The following is a 26,747-nucleotide window of genomic DNA, read 5'->3' as shown; positions in this document are numbered from 1 at the left end:
ATTATGAACAAAATAGAATTAGCATATACTTATAATATCAATTGGTTTATATAAAAATTTTAATTATTTTTTCATTTGATGTGTAAAAATGGGCTGGTCAAGAGAAAATAAATGATTTTTTCTCTTTTTTTTTGGGGGGGGGGATAGTTTTTCTCCAACAACGTTACAAGCATCAGACTATAAAATGAAAGAATAATTTTTAATTTAAAAACTTAAGTTCAAGGTCTGATTTGTGAATGCACTCAAAGAGACCATCATAATTATTTTCATACTATGCTTTCCCATAATCATATGACAGCTTTTAATCTTTCAGCTTACTTTTTTGTTATAGCATTTATGACCAATCATTTAAAATGCTTATATTAATATTTAGATATTATCTTATCCTATTTACAAAAAAATGTAAAAAATTTTAAGACATGTATAAATTCAAATACAATACAACTTTGTTTATCCATACTAACTGTGGTCAAAAGCAATCTGGATAAGTGGAAGTATGGATAATCCAGCTAATAAGCAAAACAATTCCTTAAATAAGCAGACTTGACAATAAAAAAACCTTTTGTGAAAAAATTTCCAAGAATTGTTTACAAGACATTAAAATAAATAAAAATAACTTATACAACCATTTTTTGCAAGGAATTGATCAACCGTCTTTTGTTTCAAACATTTAACCGGAATGAAAAGCAAATGTTTGCTGTACTTCTAATAACAATCTTGAAATCATATTTTAAAATTAATTATCTTGTGAACATAAATTTTTTTAAAGGAGTCCAAAATTTGACTTGGATTACTCGGAGATCCAGATAAACAAAGTTCTACCTTACATAAAAAATCTTACTTTTTAAAATAACTTCAACTGAATAATTTTACCATCACAATATTCTTTTTTAATACACAAGGGGGCTCTGCCCTCTGCTCGCTAACCTTTACCAATACCGGAAGATTGCTTCACAATCTTATTTGATTCGAAAAGATTTAAATCGTCAATTAAAAAGAAATAGATTATAACCCATTATGAGCTCCATTTGGAACAAAAAGCACCCCTTCCCCGGGTTTCAAAATAATTTGTACAAACTTGCGGAGCGATAAGGGCTAAGAGGCTCCTGAGCATTGCAAAACTGCAGTTGTGTACGTTTGAAAAGTCGCTTTCATATTCGTAGTCTCTAGTAATGTATTTTGCTCTTTAGCTCGGGGCTTGAATTGGGTTGAGCCTAAGATTTTCCGTTAAAACGGTAACCCTTAAAGTTTGTGAATAAGAAAGAAAAAACAAATTGGACAATGGCAACACCAAATAAAACATCAATAATGGAAATGAGATTTTTCGAATTTTATTAAAACTGCATGTAACTTTTTCTTGGGAGATAGAAGCTAAGTTTTTTGACCATAGATCGAGTTAGATTTGGAGTAAAAGAAGTCGCTCTTTCCAGTGGTGTGAAAAAGAAAACTGTGGGATAATTCCTTTGCTTTTTGCTGATAGATTTAATGAAGAAAGTAGTGCCTAAATTTTAGCTAAGCCTAAAAAAGTTCGAGCTAAAAACGCAAACAGCTCCCACCGTATTTAAGTTAGAGCATTGAAACAAATTGCGTAGGACGTGAAAAATTCTACTCTTTCCAACGATATATAATATTAATATATGCAAGTAATTTTACATCCCTTTAATAGGCAATTTACGCGAAATTTGAGCTTAAAAATTAATAACAAAAAAACTAATCCAAGTTAAAAAAAATAAAACCCCAGGTGCACACCCTCGAGGCTCGAAGTAATTTTGTACAAAATGTCAAGGCTGTAAGTACTATGGAGTCTCTTGGATGCAGGCCCGCCACAGACTTCCTTCCAGAATTTCTTTGAAACCTTACTTTTATTTATTATAAAGAGATAAGTAATAAATTTTCTGCAAATATATTTGATAATTTTGTAATCTAATTATTAGCGACCAAAAATTTAAAATTCTAAAACTAGTTCTGAAGCATTTGTGGAAGGTAGACTTTATGTCTCTACGTGTATTAAATAAAGGTATCAGTAATTGATATAAACTATACTCACTCTGTTGTATTAAGATTAAGACCAAGTGTAGTTAAGTCACTACCTAACGCTAATGAGACCAGTTTAGGATCGGATTCGGCAGCTCTAATAAAAGTTAATAATCCTACCATACCAAACTGGTCTGTTACCATGCCTGGTGGAATGTTGGTAACCCTGCCTAAAAATAGAATTCAATCATTAAAACCATAAAAATACATTTAAAAAAATCATTAACATTACAAAAAACAAATTTCCGCTTCTTGAAGGAGAGAAATCAAGCAAAACAAAGGCAGTGATTGAAAATTCTTACGCTCTAAGTTTGAAAAAAAAAATGACATGAAATTTGTAGAGAAAAAACTGAATTTAGAAACTAGGTATAACTTAATATCTTTGGGAATTTATAAATTTTAATTCATGAAAGAGATGAACGGTTATGAACTCAAACAGCAGACAGTTCCAGGGTTTGTAGTTACCAAACTCCTTTATGGATAGTACTAATTTAAACATTTTCTACTCTAAATAAATTATAACCAAGCTAAGTCAGTTTGACTATGATTAGACAATGATAATATGTTTTCAACTTTGAACAAAATCTTTTATTTTGTCCAAAGTTGAAAACATAAAGATTCTTATGGGTCATTCTTCAAAAAGTAATTTTTCTGTCACACGTCTTATACAGTAAAAACAGTCACACCTTGTGTGACTGTTTATGTTGCTTAATAACTTGTTTAATCAAAATTATATACTTATTTATTTATTATTCCTTTTACAAGTGTCTCAAATACTAATTGTTTAAGTAATGTTTTAAAAATGTGTTTTAGTTCGATTTAGTAGGGCAAGGAGTCATGTCACACAATAAATTCTCATCTCTGTTATCTAAACACAAAATGCCATTCCTCATTTACGCGTGGCAGTTATGACATCAAATTTTAGTTTCCATGATGCAAGGGAGCCCCCTTGTTTATTTTCAGCCATAAAGAAGTTGTGAGATTTTTGTTGAAAAGCAAGAAGATAGATTTTGCTTCAAAAACTTAGTGTGGTTATTCTGACTTCTCACTGCCATGAACTTGAATTTCAAGAACTTCAGGTATTTTACCAAAATTATAAATTGCCTGTATATCCTCAAATTTACTATATACTATTTCTTTGCATATATTTGAAACTACTAACTAAGCTGTACTTTAATTAAGAGAGCTTGATATTATATTCCCACTGATCATTATAAAATAGCTGATTGTTTGCACAATTAACAAAATTACTACTTTGACATTAAATTGGCCTCAATTTTTAAATATCAAAAGTTTTTTCTTTTTTTTTTTTATTTCCCTGAACGAGGCATTTTTAATTTTTTTTATTTATGAGTAAAATAATTGGAAAATAGCTGGCCATTGTTTATGGTTACTTCTAGTAGGTAACACTTTCATGTAAGAATTTAAAAAAAAAATTAGAAAACAAAAGGTTTCAAAATTGAAAAATATTTGCGTTCAAAAGTTACGTTTTCTGGAGAATGACCCTTATTTAAAAAAAGGCAAATAAACTCAAATTTACCATCTTTAGAAGTCTGTATTCCTCTTTTTTGGGATGGATTACTTGACTTGTCATTAGAAAAATGATTAGAATCTTTGGATGACTCTAAACATCTACCAGAGTTCTGAAAATGTTGAAAATATTATGTTTGTACACTGGTATTTTACATTTAAATCAGAAAAACAGGATGAAAAGGTCATAATTAAACTAAAAAAAAAAAAAAAAAACTTACTGATTTATTTACATTTTCTTGACTACTGTCTTGAGCTTAAAAAAAAAAATAGTTTGGTGAAAACACACAAAAAAATTACAACACTACAAGTAATGAACATTGTATCATTTAAATCAGGGGTCTCCAACTGTTTTTACTCGAGGGCCACATTGTAAATTTTTGGTGATGCGGCGGGCAGTAATCCACCAATATTGGTTCAAATGATTTTGTCAATGCTCCCCCTCCCCAACCACAATGTTTTTTCTTAATAAGCGCTCAGTAGCATGGGCACAGCCAGCATTCACTTTAAGAAGGGACACCCCAGGACTAAACAAGATGGTGGTTTTTAGCTGCCTCCTCATGCCAGGAGAGAGATATCAAAAGTTATATGTCCTAACAAAATTTAGACTGTCTTTGAATTAGAAGAGGGATGGATCAAATGATATCTCTAGGAAAATTTTCCAAATTGAAGTCTTAGAAATGCAGTTTTAGTTAATCTTTGCAGGTGTTAAAGATGGTAGGACAGGTTTCAGAGTCCACTTTAAGAGAAATTTTCACAATTCACATCAAAATTTTAAATTTCAGTAAAATGAAAGAAAAGGGGGGTAGCGATTCACTCTTTCAATTATTTTTCAAGAATGAAATCAACTTTAGTTTTTCTTTGAAGACGTCAAAAGCTTTTCCTCATTGCAAATTAGTTTTAAAAACTCAATTTTCGACTATCTTTGGTGATTTGTGATCTTAAAAAAATGAAAATTTAGAAGCTTTTTTCGCAAACTCTTTTGGAATGAAGTTCTAGAAACACATTTCTGGACATCTTTAACGATGTTAGAAAAACAATTTCGGAGCTGTCCCGGAAATTTTTCAATATCAAAGTTTTAAAAAGACAATTTTAAGCAATATACTTGTATTTTGAAGTAAGTTACCGCTCTAAACCAGGGCTACCGAAAAAATACAATGAAATACTTTGTCTGCAATCTCTGAGTAGAGCCGCCCCATTGCTGCGATCACTCGTCTGTGTGCTAATTCAACATTAGCTACCAGTTTGTTTGCACTCTTGGCTTCTTTAAGAGGTTTTTCGCATCCAGCTCAGTTACTTCCTTTTCCGGACTGATGAGTGCTAAAAAACATGAAACTGCAGTCCTCAGAAGGAATTGACTGAGCTAGTGATGCATTTTATGAATATACTTGTATGTTGAGACGTTTAGGAAGGGGTTCGTGGCTATTCCCTAAAATTGTTTGGAATTCTTCCAAAGTTTTTGAAAGTGAAGTTTCAGAAATGCAATTTTGAATTATCTTTGGAAGAAAGAGAAATTTGCAAACTCTACTCAAAGGTCAGACAGTTGCCCCTCTTGCTATGCTCATGCTAAGCTCAGAGTGGTTTTTGAGATTTTCTGGGCTTAGTTTTCCTTCAAATTGAAAGACAATACCATTGTAAAATCCCCCCCCCCCCCCCCAGTTTGTGAGCTCCTTGCAGATCGGTTGAAATCTGCTCACGGACCGGATTTGGCTCGTGGGCCGTAGATTGGAGACCCCAAATTTAAATGAAACCAGTGATAAATGCAAGCAAAGACCATTTTAGAAAAATATTTTTTAATCCATTATTTGCCTCTAAGTTATGTAATAGCTACTTGCTAGCATTGTTTTCAGAAATCAAGCAATTGTGTTTTGTGTCTCTCCATGTCTCTTAGCCTTTCATTCATTTTAAAAACACAGCACAACTATAAGTTTTGAATACGTTTAGACAAATTGTAGGTTTTTCACTAGTGTCACAGTTGTAATAACTGAATTAAAACAATCTATAGATAAACTTTTGCAACTATTGACAATCTGTCTGTTTCATAACAAAATACTGTAGCTGTGAGGGAAGCAAAATCATAACTATAGTTCTGCTGTTGAACAATGTCAAAACAGAACAACAGTGGCAGAAATACCTGCACATACAAATGAAATAGAGAGGGGCGGGGGAGGAAAAAAAACTGCCTTAGAAGAGATTGAAAGGTTTTCATTCCGTTAAAATTACTTTCAGTCATTTTTACTATGAAGTATCAAGACAAATCTTCTCTAAGCTTATATATAAATATATATACATACTAGAGGACCCGACAGACGTTGTTCTGTTCAAACTTTGTAAATTGAAAAGTTAAAAAATTTCAATAAACTATCAAGTGTTTGAACCGTCTTGTTGAAAAAAATAAGTAAAAAGAAAATGTTTCAAGCTGCTTGGTGTCAGAATGTGTATATTTATTACAACTTGATTTATCTAATGCCCACTGAGCAGTTGTTTTATTAACTATATTTTTCCCTGTACTTGATGGCTTGTTCCTTCAGCCATACACAAAGGATAAAAAGCCTCTTCAGATATTAAGTGTAAAAAAACTAACTACATATCTAGAACAAACCGGAAATCCCGCTGCAACATCCCCCATATGGAAAAGAATAAAACAATCGAAAGGATATCGTAAATTAAAAAGGTAAAAACAGTTCTCTGAATAAGCGAAAATCACTCATCCGCCCCCCCCCCCCCCCCCCACTCTCTCGATGTAAAATTCAACTAAAATGACTAAAAATTCTTTAAAAACGAAAAACAATCCTTTGTAATTTGAAATATTTTGCCAAACAAAAAAAAAAAAAAAAAATACAATAAATTACATTAACAGTAGATTTAAAATGTAAACAAATGATCATGCAGCTCTATTGTTTATAGCCAAAGTCACCAAGCCACCACGTTACTGTAATCCAGTCGATGAGTGAGCGAAGCCAACTCCGACCGATTAGCGGTTCAATGTTTTGAACGAAAACTTTTAAAACTTCATATATTGCATAATTTGTTCTTTCCCACCAAAGATAAAGATCTTCCTTTGCACTGATCTTTTGTGTACCGAACTACAATGTTGTAATTTATCTGGAAGAAAATAAAATTTGTTTCGTCTTTAAATTCCATAATCTTTTCCTTTAATAATGTACTGATTAGTTAGATAATCCTTAAAGTATTCTTGACATTGGTGCCAAAATTCAGATGGATTTGAGCCGATAAACAAATGTTGCTAGGTATGGTACTTTCTGATCATTTGATTAGGAAAACCTAAAGCACTGATCTGGTCACATGGTTCAACTATGATGACAGAACACACGTTTTGCGTGAACCTTCCAGTACTTTACTTTAAAATATATCTCGGGACCTAAAATCGTTGCTTTCAAGAGAGAGAGAAATGAAGGCTTAACTCTCTCTCATTATCACAGTAGGAAATTTCATTACAAAAAGCAGAGCTGGCTTTCTTCTTGTCCTTTGGCAACGGGTTAAATATATACTTCAGTTCTCGCTCAACTATAGATTAAAATAAATATTAATCATTTGGGAGATATAACCATCCAATGTTTAAATTAATTAATCAACAAAAATGTTTCCGATTCGATCCATCGCGCTTCTAAACCATGCTTGCCACAACTTAATTACATACAAAAACTTTGATCAAAATAGGTCCAGCCGTTTAAAAGCCTTATGGTGACAAACGTCTGCACAAAAGATTTTTATATATTAAGATATAAACCCCTGACCTTCCGATTGGTATTAAGATTTAAAGTATAAAAGGATATAATTGTCCAAAAAATAAAAAATATATATGCTGTGAAGTGCACACTTCAATGATCAAAACAAAAGATGTGCAGAATTTTATGACTCTAACAATAAAAAAGAAATGAGAGTCAAAATGACCAAAAATGTAAAGCAATAAATTAAATCAGAACCAGTGAACAAATATGAATCAAACTGGTACCAAAAGAAAGAGGTTAAAAAAAGCAATAATAAAAAAAGGGACAAATACAAATGAAGAAGTAGAAATCCAAAATCCACTTCACCTTCAGAAACTTAACAAGCTTTGGCATTGCTAATGAGTGGATCTGCTTATGTGGTTGCAATGATATGAGACATAATTAACTACTTATGTTCATTAACTATTGGCATATTTACAATGGAATTGTACAAGAGGCAACATATGAGCAACTTCATCAGGGGGAAGGTAAACAATTCATCAGATGAGTAATGTGTTGTCAGATACTAAAAGGACATATTCTTCTCAATATGAAGTGAGTGGCTTGAGATTAATGCAGCCACAAAGCCAAATGAGCAAAAAGGTCCCAAAATGGATGGCCACAAACAGATTGCATAATTGGTGCATGTACGACAAAATAACTGCCCAAATTGGTAATCAGTAAACACTAGATGAAGAAACAAAAAACAGCATCTAACAAAATAGATATGTTGCCACATCAAGGAACAAAAATACATACAGTAAACTCCCGATTATCGGCGGTTGGATTATCCGCGGGTCTTTTCATTTTTTGTAACAGTGATGACTTACAACTAACCGAAAATAAAAATTTAAGATATGAACTAATATTATAGTCATTAAATGTTTTTTAAACTTATGATTGTGTTATTGTTTGTTTTTAGTTTTTACATGTATTTTTTACATTCAATGTTATGGTTTTTAACTTTTATTTGAATGTATGTGTGAGTGAGTGTTATTCATATTTTTTAGCTATTATATACACTAGTATCGTTTTTTATCTATTGTTCTGATTATCCGCAGTTACCATGCCAACCTATTTCGGGAATAACCGGGAGTTTACTGTATCTCATATAATAGTGGATACCCACCAAGTTAAGTTAAACTTCTTAATGAAAACAATGTTCATCATAACTAATGCCAAAAATGGCATAATTTTAACCTATTTTTCTATGTACAATCTGTCAGTTGAGATGGCAGTGTACTTCAAACCACTTGACACTTGTGAAAATTTAAGTAATACAATGCAATAACATGAAAATGGGCCAATTACACCAAAAATTAGTGATATCTAAAAATCTTTCTTTAAATTCTCCAACTTTGCTTAACATATTTAAAACTATATAATCACAGACTGAAATAGAAAGAATTCTCGTAATCTAGCAGTTTTTGCTGGAACTTTATAGCAGAGATAGAAGTGATTTCAAGTAAAGATGAACTGATTTTAGATTTGTAATTTAAAAAAAAAAATTAAAAATTAATATTAACCAAGAGCAATAATTATTCTAGGTTACTTTAGCAAATAATCATCTTGTGCAGTTTTTATAGGCTTTAATATGTTTTGAAAATCCATATGTTTACATGATAAGCTGAAATTTATATATATTTTTCAAAAAATTGGAGTAAAAAAAGAACTTGAATTTGGGGAGAAAAAGGTTTTGAGGCACATCTTAATGAGGCTCAAGGTACCTGAAACCAAGATTCCTTACCCCTGGAACTTTTCATTTGGTAAGCAAACTACCATCACAACCAGAGACAAACCTTCAACTTTATAGAATTCTATTGTGAAATGGATTCTTCTGTTTCCCAATAACTTGCATAATTTTTTTAACACAGACTAAAAGTTAATAGCCTTTCAAATTTAACATAAGGAGAACCAATTTTTTTTGAATACTAAATACTTACTTTGAGAACCAGGTAATGCTGGAAAGTCTTCACTATGAATTTGAAATTCATTTGATTCATTTGTAGGTTGTTTAACCATCCCAACTAGAAGGGGGAAAAATATATACGTATTTAATAACACATTGAAGCTCTGATTTAAAATACATATTAATGCCTTACTTCCAACTGTTAAAACAGCAAACAAATTAAAAAGAAGCATTTTCAAGCTATAAACTTTAGGTTAAGCACACACACACCTAACTAACACAAAACATTTGAACAACTTAATTCATGTCCAATTTTTTTCAAAAAAAAAAAAAAAAAAAAAAAGTAAACAGTTGATGCTTGCAGTTGTGTTCAATTAAAACAAGGGCTGAAAAGTTTTGTCTACACTTTGCTTTGAATTTGCCTTTATCAAGCCATTTTTAACTACTAAGACTAGGTAAATATATTAGGTCTCCTTATCTGAAGGAAGGTATTTCTTTATTGGAAAGGATTCAAAGAAGGGCTACTAGGCTAGTAAAGGGACTTTCAGATTTAGATTATGATGCCAGTCTTAAAAATATTAATATGTACAGCTTAGAGCAAAAGAAAGTCAAAGGGATCATGATTCAGTCAATTTGATTCATCAAAATGAAGGATGTTAATGAGTTTAATTTTTGTATGGAAAGAGAGACAAGGGGGTCACTGTTTTAAGCTATTCAAATCACAGGCTGTCCTGGAAATTAGGAGAAATTATTACTTTAGTAGGGTTGTGGGCACTTGGAACAGCTTACTGGAAGAGGCGGTAATGAGCAAAGGGTGGATAGCTTTAGGAGGGCCTTTGATCTTCATCAAGGACTCATAAACAGACCAGGACCAGACTAGCTGGATCCAGAGCCTATTACTAGTAGTCACATTTGAACTTGTATATAACTCTTTTTCCTGAAAATAGCAGTTTAAAATAAATATTGAACAATGTTTGTATTTCATACCCACAAACATATGTTACCGTGAATGACCAAATACCGGAGAATGTCAACATTTACATAATCATTTGGTTCATCTCCTAAGTACTGGCTAAATATCCTTATTTGTCGTTTATATCAACAAATGTCAACCTCCACCATGCAATGCTAAGAAATGTTGGAAAACAAAAACGTTTGATAATAACAAGCAGGTTTTCAGGAAATGTAGTAATTTTTCATGCCTATCATAATCTGCTCATCTAGTCATAATACAGTGAAAGTATTCTTCATGAAAAATGCTAAATATTTCTAGTGAGAACAGAATCAATAAAAATTTAATGTCACTTATTTGTTGTAAAAAGGAAAACCGTCCTATTGTTACAAGTGTTTGAATTCATTATGTGTTATTATTATTAAGCTCGAGATAAATCAGTAGAAACTCAGGTTAAGTGAAAAATAATTGTTGTTGCTTTGCTTCTCTGATTTTGGTCCCTAAAATTTCATCAAATGGTTAACAGTTTAATTTTAGATTACAGAAGGAATCACTTATGTGTATTATCATGAAATGTTTGAAAAGAGACAGAAAAGAATAATAAAAGAGCACATATAGCTAGAAAAAAAAGAAAGGAAAAGGTAAAGAAAGACTGAAAAAACCATTTAAATAGCATGCACAGCTAAAAAACGGAAAGAAATGATAAGGAAAGAAACGGAGGGAAAAAAATCTAGGACATAATTACCGTAAGGAGGTCGTCCAGCCATTGGGTTGTGCGACATACTTGCATTAGAATTTTCTTGTGTACTTCGATTTGTTAATGAAGGAAATTCTGACAAGTCTAATGCTATAACGAAATTATTCCAAATTTAAGAATAAAGAACACTATTTTTAAAAAGGAAAAATGCAGTGCAATTATAGAGAAATATGAGAATAAATGGAAATACTTCAATTCTACAAGTAAAAAGTTCAGAAACATAAAATCTAAACTAAGAAAATAATTTGATTTCACAGAAGTTTTAAGAATAATTTTTGAGGGGGGGGGGGTCATGTTTGGACCACTAGATAAAAATGTGACCCGCAAGGAACAAGAGAAACAACTTTTAAATGAAAAGTTTTATTTAATCTCATCACATTTTTACTATCATAACTTTTTTTTTTCATCTTGAATAAGTCTCCCAAACTGAAAAAAGAGCATTTAATTCATCATAGCATTTCTTTCTCTTGTCCTTGTCCTTTCTTTGTGTGAATGTGTTGTGCTGTGAATAGTTGCATACCTTACTAACAGGTCTGTAGGGCACGTGTGTACTCTTGAAGTTGAACTTCATACTAAATTACGGTACGGTTGGAAAAGCGAAGTAGAGGACTTTGAATTGCCAGCTAGCTGGCACAAGACAACAACAACATTAGTTCATAACTTCCAAAAGGTATTGTTTTGCTTGAAAAATGCTATCATTTATTTTGAAAATCTGGAACTCTAGAAATGGTTTAGCTGTGCAACTGTTTAAAAGGTTTGTGATAAAGGTCTATGACAAAGAAGAATTCAAGAAGGACAATCAACAAATTTTGAAGGACACTGTAGAAACTGACTAATTAGAAGTGATTCTAATAGGAGAAGGATGATCAAAGATTGCAAATAAAACTAGAAGTTTTCCTGAAGCTGCTGAATGTGTGTTTCTTTGGTTAACAGTATGAAAAATTCTTTGATTCATATTAAAATGATATTCATGCAAGATCTACATATTGTGAAAAACTGATTTGGAATGCCCAACAGCAAAATACTGCATTGATCATTTGTAGATAAATCGACAATTTCATGTTCTTGGCTAAAAACTGCTAATTAAGCAACATTTGTCTTGGTGCACTACAGCAAGCACTAGTTCAAATGGAAAAATTAATAAAATTTCATGTGCAAAAAAAGTTTTTAAAGCCTTGGCTTGTCCTAAATAGCAAACTTCATGGGTCAACCTTCAAAAAGTGTTACTTTTCTGTCACACGCCTTTTACAGCAAAAACTTTAAGGAACAATTCATTTAACAATGTTTTTTAATTTCATCAAAAATATATCTTTTAAAACCTGCCAACAATTTTTTTATAATTATTTTTATTTTAATATATTTTTGGTTCACAAGATGTGAATTCTCACCTCCTTGGCATACACACCAGGTGTGACTGTTAATGTTGCTTAATAACTTGTTTAATTAAAAGTATAAATTTATTTATTTATTATTACTTTCACAAGTGTCTCAAATACTAATTGTTTAAGTATTATTAATTTTTTAATATTGTGTTTTAGTTTGTTTCAGTAGGATAAGGAATTATGTCACACAATAAATTCTCACTTCCGTTACCCAAACACAAAATGCCATTTCTCATTAACAGATGGCAGTACTGACATCGCATTTTATTTTCCATGATAAAGGGAGCCTTTCTTGTTTATTTTCAGCCATAAAAAAGTTGTGAGATTTTTGTTGAAAAACAAGAAGATATAGATTTTGTGTTAATAAGCCTGACTTCAATTAAGAGAGCGTAATATTAGATCAATACTAATAATTCAAATAGCTCACTGTTTGCACAATTAACAAAATTACTACTTTGATTCTAAATTAGCCTCTATTTTCAAACACTAAAAGTTTTTTTTTTTTTTTTTATTTCCGTGAACAAGGTATTTTTTTTATTTATGAGTAAATGATTGGAATTTAGCTGGGCCATTGTTTATGGTTACTTCTAGTAGGTAACACTTTCATGTAAGAATAAAAAAAAAAGAAAAGGTTTTGAAATTGAAAAATATTTTCGTTCAAAAGTTACTTTCTGGAGGATGGCCCTTATATTACATAAAGGGTTATAGTAAGAACTGAAAAGCTTATAAAATATATTTGGAATATAAATATCATTATTATTCAAACAAATTTATTAAATTTAAATTTTCTGAATGATTCATAATGAGGTTTGAGACTTATTCAGAATAAGTACTAGTTTTCAATTGGTATGAATTAAGCTCTAAATAGGCTTAACATTAAAAATATCATTACCATGATTTCAAAACACATTAAAACCTTGAGTTATGCCATTGAAAGAAGCAGACGGCTTCCTTGATAACATAAACTAATTAGCAATTGGTCAGTGTCATGCATCTGGTCCTCATTACCATGATCACAAATATTATTGCAAGTTTTTTGTCACATCTCATTGATGAAAACTTACTAAATTAATTAAACTCTAATTCTGGTAAAGGACATCTGCTGAAGGTTTTTTTTTTCCTTCATAAAAGCAGACATGGACAATTGAACTATCATGAATTTAAAAAAAAAGTCTTTGGAATCAAAACATAAACAGTTACTGATTTTTTTAAAAAATAAACTGCCTGTTTTTTTTGAGAATGACCCAAATGTCATTGTGCTTTAAAGGCAACAGCTAATGGCTACATATAAAGGTGGAACATTTTAAGGCCAGAGTTGGAAAAATTAATCTGAGACACAAATAAATGATAAGAAATATTGCATAAGAAAATTGCAAGTCTCCAGATTGGGTATGAACTGCCATTATTATGATCATGACATTAAAACATAACTCATTCTCGTCTGATTTGCTGGTTACTTGCCGGTTTTTAGACTGTTTCTTTCTCTCTTTTTTTTTTTTTTTTTTTAATGCTAAGCATGCCCCTGCAATGCAACAGGGATTAAAAATTAGAGAGTGAAAGTTAGAAATAGCTTTTTGTTTTCTAGCTTCCAAAATCTTTTGTTTAGGAGTAATTTTAAAATAATTCATATCACTTAAGCAGAGATACAAGCCTGCACTAAAACTATTTAACTGTTAAAAAGCATCTATAAAAACTCTGATTTTTATTAGCAATTCACAAAAATAAAAGAAGACGTAAACAGTTTATTATGTTTTTAAAGCATTTTATTTGTCCAGCATTAAAAATTCCCAGGACAATAATTTGAAGTTTAATAACCATTGAAGTACAAATCTGGAACTCGGGCACTACATTCTGATTGGACAAGTGCTTTTATCAAAAAAAGCAAATTACAATAATTGTAGAATTTGTTAATTATTACTAGGGATATATACTGAATATATTGATCATAATTAGGGGGGGTGGAATTACGGCTAGCTAATGACAATAGGGATGGAAACAGAGATCATGAAAATAAAGATGGAAATACATATGACAGTAAGGGTGGAAACATAAAGGAGAACTTTTAAGAGTTGGCAAAAAGCTAGCGAAGAGAAAAAAGAACTATCTAGAATTCTGTAGATGTGTTACAGGCCTGAAGTGCTAAAGGCCTGCAACAATTGTTCAAAGATCAAAACATAAAACAGGAAACTGATTAGAGAGATTGAACAACACATATTCATGCATATCGTTGCCTCAAAGCAACACTGACATCTAATCTCAGGAATAACACTAAGATATCCAACTGTTGCTCTGAGGCGACGATATAAATATATATTAAAATTAGACTACGATAAAATGTGAGTATGTAAAAACACGAATAAATTTGGTTGCTGACAGCATTAAAATGGTGACTGGTTGTAAAAGTACTACTCATCAAACTAAGTTTACATAGAGTATTAGGTGTCAAAATTCAAGATGGTATGTAAAGCCATAAATCTGAAATTTCGTTGCTCAAAAAGGCCTACTGTGCCCATCAGTTTTCATGACTGAAGCAGATTAGGTGGTCAATTGAAAACAGGAATCCTTTACCCCAGGGTTTTATTTCCAAGCATGCCTGGTACTCATTTTATCGATCCACTGAAGGTATGAGAGGCTCAACTTGGGATATGAATCTGAGTTTGTGGTGTGGAAGCACAAAGCACTACCATTAAGCTACTGGGCTTAAAACACAATTAATGACTGCTAATTTCAAACATCAAATACAACTTTTGTGTGTGCATATGTGCGTCTTAATCGATCAACATTTGTGAACTTTTTCTAAATGAGCAATGGAGAAGACATGTGAATAAAAGTATTATTACTTCATTTCCAATATAAATAAACCATGCTATTCATTGAAGGAATGCCTTTACTGTTGTTCTTCAGCTATACTTTGGCCACTGTGAAAACTTGGATCTGAAGCATGAGCTCTAAGCAATTTCAAATCAATTATCGTATTTTTTAAACAAGATAATGGGTTGACAGTACCAACATCCAACTGGTAATTGGACTGAAATTACCAAGTGCTAGAACCACTGCATGGAGCAATTTCAAACAATAAATAGGTTTCTCAACGAAGAAAACTTATTAAATAAGAATAAATTTTCAGCTCTCCTTACATTTGATCAAGATATTTTGAATCAGAAACACTTTAAGCATTTATATACTGTAGTTATTCCATACATTAAACAAAATTTGATTTTAAAGAGTACCTGGGCTTGTAGAAAAGTTGTTTGGCTGCATACTGTTATTCATTAAACCTGGTAGTGGAAACCCCCTGCTGCTTGAAGAAAAGCCCGTTCGATTTGCCATCGCTGCAATTGAACCTACACCACTGGGGAAGGGGGAAAAAAATGCAAAATTAAAAAATTCAAATAAATTTCTGGTTAAAAAGCTTTAGCTTATGTTCTTATAGCATACAAGATTATTTAAAACATAGTTAAATCTACAGCTAGGTAGACTTTAGGTTTTTTTCTTCAGTATTACATTTATACAATCAAAACTTAGAAAATATCACTCATAAATCATTGATAAAAAATAAAAAGGTTTTCAATAATTTCATTAACTCTTCACATATTTTCCTTTCCAGCATTTATTGAATATTTTTGCTGCAATGTATAAACACCATTTCTATACATACAGATTTTTTTAAGGAAGTGATAAAAAGTTCTTTGCTATTTTTGAGTAGACTAAATCTCGTGCTAGTTTCACAACATGCATTTTGCAGTATAGTATGGAAAAAAAAAACTATATAGTGCAGTTCAGGATTGTTGATGCTTGTCCTCAGATGAGCACACTTCAAAACCAGTTTAAAACAAGATGAGTAAGGTTGCTATAATCAAGAATTGGCAAAACAAGTTTTTTTTATGAAGCATTGTTGCTTGCTTGAAATACGATCTAAATTAGAAATTTTGAGTCAAATTTCCTAATAAGGAGCTCACTCCAGTGATGTCAGTCTTGATTGATTTGCTCATCATGTTTACTGCCTTTGTATTTCCTACGAGTTCAATATTTGTTTTTATTTTTTACCAAGCACTAACAATGCAGAGGTGCACTATACTTAATAAACAAAAAACTATGTAAAATGATTATCTTTACAAATTGAACATATGGCTGAATTTAAAGGCTATTTTTTAAATAAAGGAAAATTAAAGGGAATATATGATACGGTTTTCTGAATTTATCAGAATGAAAGATGCCAGTTGATTAAACTTTTGTACAGAATACCAAAGGTCATTTTAAGCTAGTGTAAAACCTAAAACCTAATTCTCAAAGTCTGGAAAAATTACAACTACATATTTACATAGGTCACAACAAAACACAAAAATCAATCCAAATTTCTTTGCTAATGAAATTGAATTCATTTAAAAAATGGCCCTTTTCAGGTCTAAATCAAACAGCAATTACCGTAAAACTGTACAACTGTAGACCAGTGTTGCAACTTTAGAACACTAAAGGAATCTGGTAGTATGTGCGATGTAGTGGTAGTTGGAGCAAAGCTAAAGTTTTTATGAAAATTCAGTAACTTCGCAAGAGTTGTCCAGCGAGGTTTATGTTGTTTACCCTAAGCTCCAGTGTTATCATTTTCGTGTCAAAATTCATTTGTGTTTGGAGGTTTTTTGAAATTTTTGTTTCAGCTCTCTAAGCCTCCTTCAGAACATATATTTGCCGATTGAATTCTCCGAAGAGAGAGATAAGTTTATTACTTTATTACTTAGGTATGTAAGATGATCTAGCTATATTGGCGAATCCTGATGTTGCTTTGTTTGCTTGTCATTTTGAAAATATGAGAATTCGAGTTACAACTTTAGACCACCCAGTTTTACTGTCGTTTGTCAATATTTTGCGAACAATTTTGTACTGTCTTGAGCAGTTTTTTAGTTTTCAGGATTCCTTTGGTTTTAGACATGAATCCAGGGAAAATAGAGAAGATAGGCGGCCATTCTACCCTCAACTATTCACCTGAACTGATGGAAAAGGTGATCTAAGAAATCAGGAGCAACCAAATTTCTACAAGGAAGGCAAAAAAGGGTAAACTTTGGTGTTGGTCTCATTCCCTCGATGTCATTTGGTACAAAAAAAAATATTGCAACAACGAAAAAGCCTACCTAATTGGGACAAAATTTGTATAAAGCCCCTACAAAAAAATGATAAACAAAAATGATCTTGTAAAAAAATTAATAAATAAAATCCAGGAGTAGGTACCTACTAATTGCTTTTTTATACTATCTAACATTCATATTTATACATCTGAATAAAAAAATTTTTTTTCACAATTGGTTTTATTTAAGAAAAATCTGAAATTGACTCAAAAAGTATAAAAAAATTTACAAATCGGAAAAAGTACAAAAATGTTTTTTTTTCTTTTTTAATTTTTGCAGTGTACGTTATTGAAACAGAATGGACTATGTATTGTAACTTCAGACCTGAGCGGTTTAGCAATGCATATTAACCCATTAATGCCAGTTTCGAAAAAAACAATTAACTGTGATAATTTTATTAGTATTTATTTATTTTATGTCTAGTAAGTGCATTATATACAAATTTAATTTTTCCCGTTAAATTTTCTATTTTTATTTTTATGGTAGATTTTACTACCAACCGGCGTTTGTATGGTGTGAGCACATTTTGTTTGCAAATTTTACATTTATTGTTTGATTGCAATAATTGCATTGATTACCACTTATAATTATTTATAATTGTAGAATATTACTTACACTTACATAAAAGAGTTTTCTAATTACAATTTCATTTATTTCAAAAGAAAAAAGAAATGTGTTCACTTTGTAAAATAAAATTTTATGAAATATGAACTTGAAAAAAATCGATGCTAAAAATGTAGTAAAATTTCGAATTGAATATATTTTTAACCGAATATTTATGCATCACAATCTTCTTGGAATGAATAGCGAATCTTCTTTTCAAAAAGTCTGGTACATTCGCCATTCTTTTACAGCACTTTGCAGAAATTGCCCCCCCCCCCCCCCCCAAAAAAAAAAGTGACCTCCACATTTTTTTTTTTTTTTTTTTGCAACAATTTCTAATATCGTATTCTTCTACGGATCAAAAAGGTCTATCCGACAGATGCACTTGCTATGTGTTTCAATAACTACGATATTGGAATAATAAAATCATTTTTCTCAAAAGCATCTCATTTACTGCTTGATTCACATCATGTCCTGAATACTTTATTGCTTGTAATTGCTACTGCAGTACTGCCGTTCCATTTTACAGCATCATCTTTATTGCAGCATTACCACATGCTGTTCTTGGTTGATTGTGTGTGTATTTCTTCATTTCATTTCTTGAACCCAATGGAACATACATTTGTATACTCTTTCAATGTATAAGTTGAAAGAATATCATTTAGCACAGGAATAAAAGTAAAAAATTGCCCATAATGGCATGCGTTTCCTCTGGTACTTAGGTTCTTATTATTTTTCCGTACTATACCAATATACTATACAAATACTATACCAATACTAATATTTTATGCTATACCAATTCGTCTAGGTGACGCAATATGGTACCGAAAAAAATAAAAGTCCATACTACGAGAATAACACCCACAGCTTATATTCAAATCTAATCGAATTTCCTCTTATCAGCTTTTTGCGTCCATGACGTCCATAATAAATAAACAACACTACTAAAATACTTAAAAAATCTTTTAAAAATATCACTTATTTGTACAAATTTTAGATTAAACACTTCATTTGCCCGAAGCAAGACAGTGACTACATATTCGCCGGTTGGTACAATTTTCTACCATTGAAAGTAAAAGAGAATTCATAACACGAAACAAAAATAAAAACAACGTTTTAAAAGTATATCTGAATCAAATACACTGTTACAATTATGGTACAATTTTTAAACCTTTTTGAAATTACTAAAATACATGCAAAACTTGCATTTTACTTTTTGACGGAAGACTAATGCTTTTCGAGTTATGATTTATTCAAGTTTTAAGCCTACTGTTACGACCGTTTTTAACAAAGATACAGTATACATATTTTTTTCCCTTTTTGTGATTATTTACTATGTAAAATGTACAGCTATTGGGGAGATAGCATCATGTGAGGACGAATTATAATTTTTTTCCCGGTTGGTATATTTTTGTACCAACCGGCATGAATGGGTTAAAGAAAATATGAGGTGGTCTAAAGTTGTTACCACCATGTGCAAACTTTATGCTACTATACAAAAAATTCCCCCTTCCTTTGTGTGTAATTTAACATTTTTTTTAAAGAGTCACTCTACGGCTGAGAAGTATGGTAGTGTATGGTTAAAGTCTCAACCTTTTTTGGCGAAAAATAAAGAAAATATGAAGAAAAATACACATAAAGTGGTCTAAAGTTGTACGGTTTTACGGTACTTCAGAAAAGGGGATTTTCTTTAGAGTGAACAAAAATAATGTATTGTGGCTTGCTAAGTTTTGGATTACTCTACTGTACCATTCACAAAAGCATAGTGAGGCAAATGCAGCCCATGGGACACAAGTTAAGTAGCACTGGAAAAAATAATGTGAAAGCTGAAAATATTTTCAGTGAAGTACTTAAAACCAAAGCCAAATTTGTGCAGAGAAACACAACTAAATACAGTAAAACCTCTGATGCAGACACTAACGGGGAATTTTTTTGCCACAATAGATGGGACAGGGGTTTAAAAATGTTATTTGCCTTGGAATTGGGGAATTAAAAATTGTCCCCATGAGAGGGGTGTCCGCTAGGAGAGGTTTTACTGTATTCTGATGCAAAAGTTAATTGCAAATCAATGTTAATACTTACACATTGAACATAGAACTCCTTTCTCTCTTACTGAAACTGTCATCAGATGTTGGTATACTTCTGGAAATAGCAATAAATTATTCAATTATTTATAAGAAAGGAAATACTTTTTCTCTTTCTTGAACTGTATATTTATATATACTAATATTAGATACACAAAATGAAAGCTAAATAAATAATTGAATCAACAACAGTAACTCTTTTAAACATAAAAGAAAGATTCAATTTCTTTGAAATAATTTCTAAATAAGTATAGGTAGTGGTTAGGTTATTGATTTATGCGAGAACTAAAAAACTAAAAGATAATTTAAAATTACTTCAAATAAGATGAGTACAGAAACTTTTTTTTGCGCTCTTAATTTGTCTTTTCCAAAATGATCAATGATAAATTAACTTTCGTCCATTTTGTCATTTTGTGGTAATGAAAAAAGCACTTGTTTCATATGAATATTGCAACAAGCACAAGATTAATCAGAATATTTGAAAGTGCTTTTCCTAGGAGACGGTGACAAAAATAATAAATAACAAGTGATTAATTTTATTGCACGTTTATTCATCGATTACAAGTAATCATATTGCATGTTTATTCATCGAGTGTAAGAGTACAAGTAATAAAAAAAACCAATCACAATACTCAATGAAACATATTGAAGGTACACATATTAATTTTAAAAAAAGAAAACTTTGATAGTGCAATGCAGAATTGTACTAAAACACAACAATCTTAATAATTTGTTTGCTTTACCAACATTATTTAAAAAAAAAAAAAAAAAAACTAGCTCTCACAAATGAAGCTATTCAAGCTTTGAGCTAATGATATGATTTGACGGAAAGCTACTAACAATACACTTATTTTCACACCTAATTGGATGAATCACATCAAACTGTCCCCCCCCCCCTTTGTAAATCATTTTTCATTTTCTTATTTCTAAGGCGACATAAATTGCAGGAGTGGTAATTTAAAACGCACCCCAAACACCCAACTCACAAAAATGCTGAGTGGACAACACAACAAATTATCACTTAATTTGCAAATTACACTAGTCAACAAAAAACAACTTTTTGTCTGCATCCCGGTTTCAAATAGTCAATTCCTACTCTTAACGTTGGGAAAAACGAATAGGGTAGTGGATTTTCTTCATTAAACTCTTGTTTTCAAGATACATAAAAGCCCACTGGAAAAAGATGCGCAGCAATCACGCATTGATTAAAGGTAATGTTAAAAAGGAAAAAAATCTTGTGCAATGAATGTTATTAAATAAGTCCTGTTGTATTAAACAATGCCTATTTTTCGGAAAGCAGTGGTTACTTTTGGCTTATTGCTGTAAACGCTTCATTTTCGATTACTTCTTGTACCTCAAAGAAGGACTATATCTTGTAATAGTTCAGCAGTATTTAGTGAGCATTAACTCAGACCACTAGCTTTAGTTTTTAAGCAAAATATCCTGAAAGAAGAGAACAAAATTGAGTTTTGAAGACACATTATTCATCAATGGTTACAGAACTTCCGTAGGGATTGTTTAACCAACTGTTTTCAGTTCTCGTCTTCTCTGCTAGTTAGAAATAATTGTAATACACCTTTAAAGGCTTCCGGGTGCTTTTTTCATATTTGGACTTATTTGAAGAACCATTAAAAATTCATTCATTAACCTTAGCTTCAACATATCTTTGAAATTTCCCTCTAAGCTATTGATAAACAGTCTTTGTTCACAGTTTTCATGAAGTTCTTCATTGTTCCTAGCAGATTGAGCACAGGGGGAAGCAGAAATGGGTAGATCTACTGCGGCTCATTTTGGGCATTTTTCTTTCCAGTATTTATATTTCTTGAAGCCCATTTCTGTTTTATGAAGTGAGATTTTCTATCCCAAACAGGGATCAAAGTTTAGGACACATTCAGTTGGGGGAGGGGGGGGGGGGGTTATCTGCCAGGAAAAAAAGAGTATTAGTGAGAATTCACAATACTAGTTGGCTCTGTATCTTGACAGCTAGAGCAAATCTCAAATTTTTTATGGTGATTTTCGTGTTGAGCGAAGCACAATACATTGGAAATAGCTGTTTTTGAGCCTGATGCATTTTTGGTGTTGACTAGTGTTATTAGTCAAGTTGCTAAAAATATAACGATTAGTTCACTTTGAAGTCCAACAAAAGAGTTAATTGATTTTCTTGAAATCAAAACAAATTTTATCTCCTGCATTATGAATGACATGATAGTTTTCTTGATTTGTGGTAGATAATAAATGAGTAAAATTATCAATAAATTCCAGAATGTTTAGTAAATTCCTGTAGGATTAAGATGATTTTGTGACTTTAGCATGAGATATTACAGTATTTTTTGCCATTGCGATAACTTTAAGTGTCTTATTTATTTTTTTTTGTACATTCAGGATGTGATATACCTTGCTTATTTGTGAAGAGATAAAATAAAATATCAGAACTCTCTACTTTTTAAATATAACACAGTTGAATCAATTATTTCAAAAAGGGCAAAAGTCGCATTTTTTGCAAAATTGAGTTAGCTGTGGTTTTACCATATTTCTATATAGAGAAATCAAATAATGTAGAAGGGGAAGTCAATCCTCGTACAACAAAGCACTTTATTTAGGGGCCACCTTTTTTATTTAGTGCAGAAAGGGCATTAGTCTCGGACTTCTACAGTTTCCGTTCTCAACGCGGATGAAGGAATAGTAAGATACAACATGAATGCTCAAAGAAGAACTATATTTTTCAGGGTAATGAAGTAAAAAAATAGCACCTTTAATCTAGCATTAATACGGTAATAGTAGGTACGTCATTTATGGAGTCAGGGAGGAAATGCCCCTTTTCCCGACTTTGAAAAGTTGATTCTTTTTCATATAAGTGAGCATGGTTTTCATTGCTTTCAGATAAAATTTGCATTGAGATTACACCCCCCCCCCCCTTCTTCCTCTGAATCATAACCAGGGTAGAGATAAGGCAGAAAAATATTGGAAAGAAATTTGCTAATTTCTCAGGGATTTTATAAACATCACTCTAGGAGAAACTATAAAACAAATTGTACGCTTTCAGTGACGTATGCACTGGTCAAAATAAGAACACTGCAAGAGACTTTTTCTAGAAATAACACTGAAGAAATTTAACAAGAAGCCCATGACTTTTCTCTGAGAGATTATTCGTTTGTCCATTGCGATCAGAATTTTGGGACAGTAAAATGAATGTTAACAGATATGACAGATTATCATGTGAAACCCAATCTCTTATTAGTGAAATTCTGAAATTACATCAAGATTCACGGTCAAATCAGTTAAAAACAATGAAATCTGTAACTGCTAAAACAGGTGCCCTTCATTTTTTAAAAGAGGACTTATCTCTCAAATTGAAATTTTAGAAAAACAATTCTACTGGGTGACAAATGTTTTCAATTCTCAACATTAATTACGTATATTTGATAGAACATCAAAGAAAGGGTTTTAGGATAGATATTTTATAGACGGTTTACAAGAGCATACTGCAAAGTATCGCTTCTTCAGCTGAACTACCTTTTCCAATATTGAGTACAAAGGAAATATTTTCATAATGTAGGTAGAAATAACAAATATTAAGATGAATATTCAGTGCAATTTTAAACATATTTATATTAATGATATGTACATTGAACTTGGTACACAAAACTAGACAGGAGAAGGATAGAAAAAGAAGATTTTTATGGAGGATGTATTTCATGAATAAGAATAGTTTTATACACATGTGAAACTTTTGCTTTTATTCTGAGCTTGTTATTTTTTTTATTTTTTTACCCAGACTTTATTATTTCACATAAACAAGACAAGATAAAGAGGAAAATACAAGATAAGTTTTAAGATAATGATTTTATGTATACACTAAATTATTTTTGTCAATTTGTCATATTTTTTTTAATTATCATAAATCAGTTTGAAATAAATCTGTTTCACTCGATTTACATTTTCATCACTCTAAAGTAGCCTTTCAGGTTATTGATTGCATAAAGGGCATAAGTCCAGATAAAAAAAAAATTAGTTAATTTTAGCTACAAACTGAAACATAATTTAAGGTGAAATAATGATCTAACTTGTCACTAGATTAGTCATAGAGATTCTTGTAGAATTTAGTTTACTTATGAAAGAAATAACACTTTTTACTGAATCTTGAAAATTTCCATTAGTGGGACTGATGCTCTATATTCAATTATGTAAAAGCTTAAAGCTAATAGATATTTGATTCACAATTACTGGAGCATTAAAATACGAATTGGTAGCATCTCATAAAATAAAAGTATTGAATCATGAAATCATGGGCTACACATTCCCAAGAACCCTTACCCATGAACGAATCTAGAAATTGTTCAAGGAGGGGGCCATTGATTTTTTAGTTTACCTTTAATACATATCTAATTCATACATGCATTGGGGGGGGGGGGGGATCCACATCATGTTTATCTGGCACAACTAAAATATAGTGGTTTATCTAAGGAAATCCCCAAACCTATTCCTTTCCTTTTCTGCTGAAACATTTATTCTGAAATTGCATTTTAAAACTTCAATTTTGTAGTAAAGTAATTATGGGGTAATGTTTTGAAATCGAAATTGCCTTTCCCAAACATGATCAAAGGTCGTCCAAAACTATCCTTTTTTGGAACTTCAGTTTCAGAAAATTACCAGAGGAAAGTCACTGTAATTTCTTTCATTAACACTACCTGAAATGTCTACAACCCTGTCATTCCAACTTAAATTTTGCAAAATACCTGGTAGAAAGCATAATACCTGGGAGAATATTTTCTCACTTAATGAACGGGTTGGAAAGTTAATATCAGATTAATCTAAGTATTTTTAAGCATGTTGAAGCATTTTAAAGAGTCCTAAAAACCATAAACCAAGTATTTCTAAGCACTGCATGAACCCAGAGTTTTTTTACTATTTGAAAGCCGCAGAAAAGGTAGAATATAGAGCAAAATAGATAATTAAAGAATTAAAACTTGACTCTAGATATATATGTTACAGCCAGAGTAAAAATAAATACACACATATGACAAAAAAGGGCAGAATGATTTGAATATTTTTAAATCTTATAGTCAGTATAGAACTGCATTGAAAAAAATATACAACAATTTATGTCACCTAAGAATGTTAAGAATGATTGATACAGTAGACGCTCGATATACCGACCTCTATATGTGGTCTTTAGATGCGCTAATAAATTTGGACATGCTTTCTGTCCAGCATAAAATAATGACTATGCTGTATAATATCCCAAAATGATGGCTCTAAAAGGGTCGCTATAATGTGAGTCTACTGTATGCTTCAAGTGAATAAATTTACACTGCTCTCATTATACAAATTTAAATTTTCCAGGACATTTAAACTGTAAACAAAGATTATTTCAACCTGAGTGGTATCCATCTTAAATTTTGTGCTAGCCAATTAGCTTTAAATATGAATTTTACAGCAAATGTCAAAACAGATCGATAAATGAATTGGAACAAAATTTTGAAACAAGTATAATATATCCCCAATTTCGGTCCCTTATAAAGTATCCTCATAATTTTGATACAATTTTCAGAAAACTCCAAAAATGGTTTAAAAATAAGTAAAAGCAAAAATTTTTCCAAAAAGTATTATTGCTAACAATGAATGTGACATTTAGAATCTATTGTTGGAAATTAAATTTTAGCATAGTGAAAGCATAATGTATTTTTTTTCAAAAAAGGGGGAAAAAAACGTATGTCATCTCACCCTTCTAAAGGTCCCCCAATACCAACTATCCTTTTCATGTCTTGTGACAAAGACCTCTGACTTGGAATTGCTCGGGAACTCATTAGCATGTTTCGACTATAACAAAATTTCAAATAGGAAATCAGTATTAGATTCTTTAAATGCTTTCACAATCATGTCACTATGCTTACTATGAACATATACATTCATTGAGCATTGGGAATGAAAACATCACACTAGAATACAGAAGAAATCCAGAACTTCATACCTATTTGGAGAATGCTGCTGTGGAGGTAAGCTATTGGGAAGACATGGCGAGAAATTTGGCATTCCTACACTCGTAGGCGTCACATGACCTTGAACATGAGTGCCATTGCCACCTGTTCTTGAGGGGAATTGCTGACTGCTTAAGCTCCTGGGAGTTTGGGGAAGGTTAGGAGCCCCCATTCCTAGATATGTTGGTTAAAATATTTACAATTATTCTTTGGTAACATGAAAACATTTCTCAATGACAGATGGAGTAAGTTCAAACATGGCCCCAACTTAATTCTTATTGGCCGTGATAATAGCTGAAACTCATAGCAAGAAAGAGGGCCCTACAGGGAACCCTCGTTTCCATTACGTTGCCATTGATTTGTGGAAGCAGGGGCTCCATTCAGCACCTCCTGTGGTCAAAATGAGCGACGTCCAATCAAAAATAAACAAAATTTGAAATGTTGACATTGATTGGTGGATGAATGAGCAGTATCGGTTTAACACAGAAAAGTCATAAATTGTCAAGGGCCACTGAGAATCAGCGCCATCTAGTGGAGCAATGGTTCAAATTAAACAGTATATTTTTATTTCAATATTTGGATTTCAGCACAATCTGAAGGACTTGAGAATCAAGCTTGATTTATGAAAATGCCGTATTTGGCTAGTTCTCAATCTTTAATTTTTGAG

At 31.5% G+C, this 26,747-nt stretch overlaps 1 protein-coding gene across 2 annotated transcripts in view; it reads right to left on the bottom strand.

Moving 5' to 3' along the window:
- The window catches only part of LOC129225209 (CCR4-NOT transcription complex subunit 2-like), a 46,411-nt gene extending 20,169 nt beyond the window's left edge, over nucleotides 1-26,242 (bottom strand). The window contains exons 1-8 of one of the 2 annotated variants that reach the window (XM_054859777.1): nucleotides 26,074-26,242; nucleotides 25,827-25,922; nucleotides 20,101-20,160; nucleotides 15,526-15,647; nucleotides 9,239-9,322; nucleotides 3,786-3,820; nucleotides 3,575-3,677; nucleotides 2,048-2,204 (exon numbers count right to left, since the gene is read on the bottom strand). In XM_054859777.1, coding sequence (XP_054715752.1) covers nucleotides 2,048-2,204; nucleotides 3,575-3,677; nucleotides 3,786-3,820; nucleotides 9,239-9,322; nucleotides 15,526-15,647; nucleotides 20,101-20,160; nucleotides 25,827-25,922; nucleotides 26,074-26,135 — 719 coding nt within the window. In that variant the 5' untranslated portion in view covers nucleotides 26,136-26,242. Of the gene's footprint in view, nucleotides 1-2,047; nucleotides 2,205-3,574; nucleotides 3,678-3,785; nucleotides 3,821-9,238; nucleotides 9,323-10,901; nucleotides 11,004-15,525; nucleotides 15,648-20,100; nucleotides 20,161-25,826; nucleotides 25,923-26,073 lie in introns of both variants that reach the window. The other variant, XM_054859776.1, reaches the window with a different exon arrangement.
- Between the last annotated feature and the right edge of the window lie 505 nt (nucleotides 26,243-26,747).

This window comes from Uloborus diversus, chromosome 6 (assembly GCF_026930045.1).
Source record: "Uloborus diversus isolate 005 chromosome 6, Udiv.v.3.1, whole genome shotgun sequence".
Classification (NCBI taxonomy): Eukaryota; Metazoa; Arthropoda; class Arachnida; order Araneae; family Uloboridae; genus Uloborus; species Uloborus diversus.
Note: the sequence above shows the minus strand (reverse complement) of the source record. Positions and strands in the feature narration are given on the sequence as shown.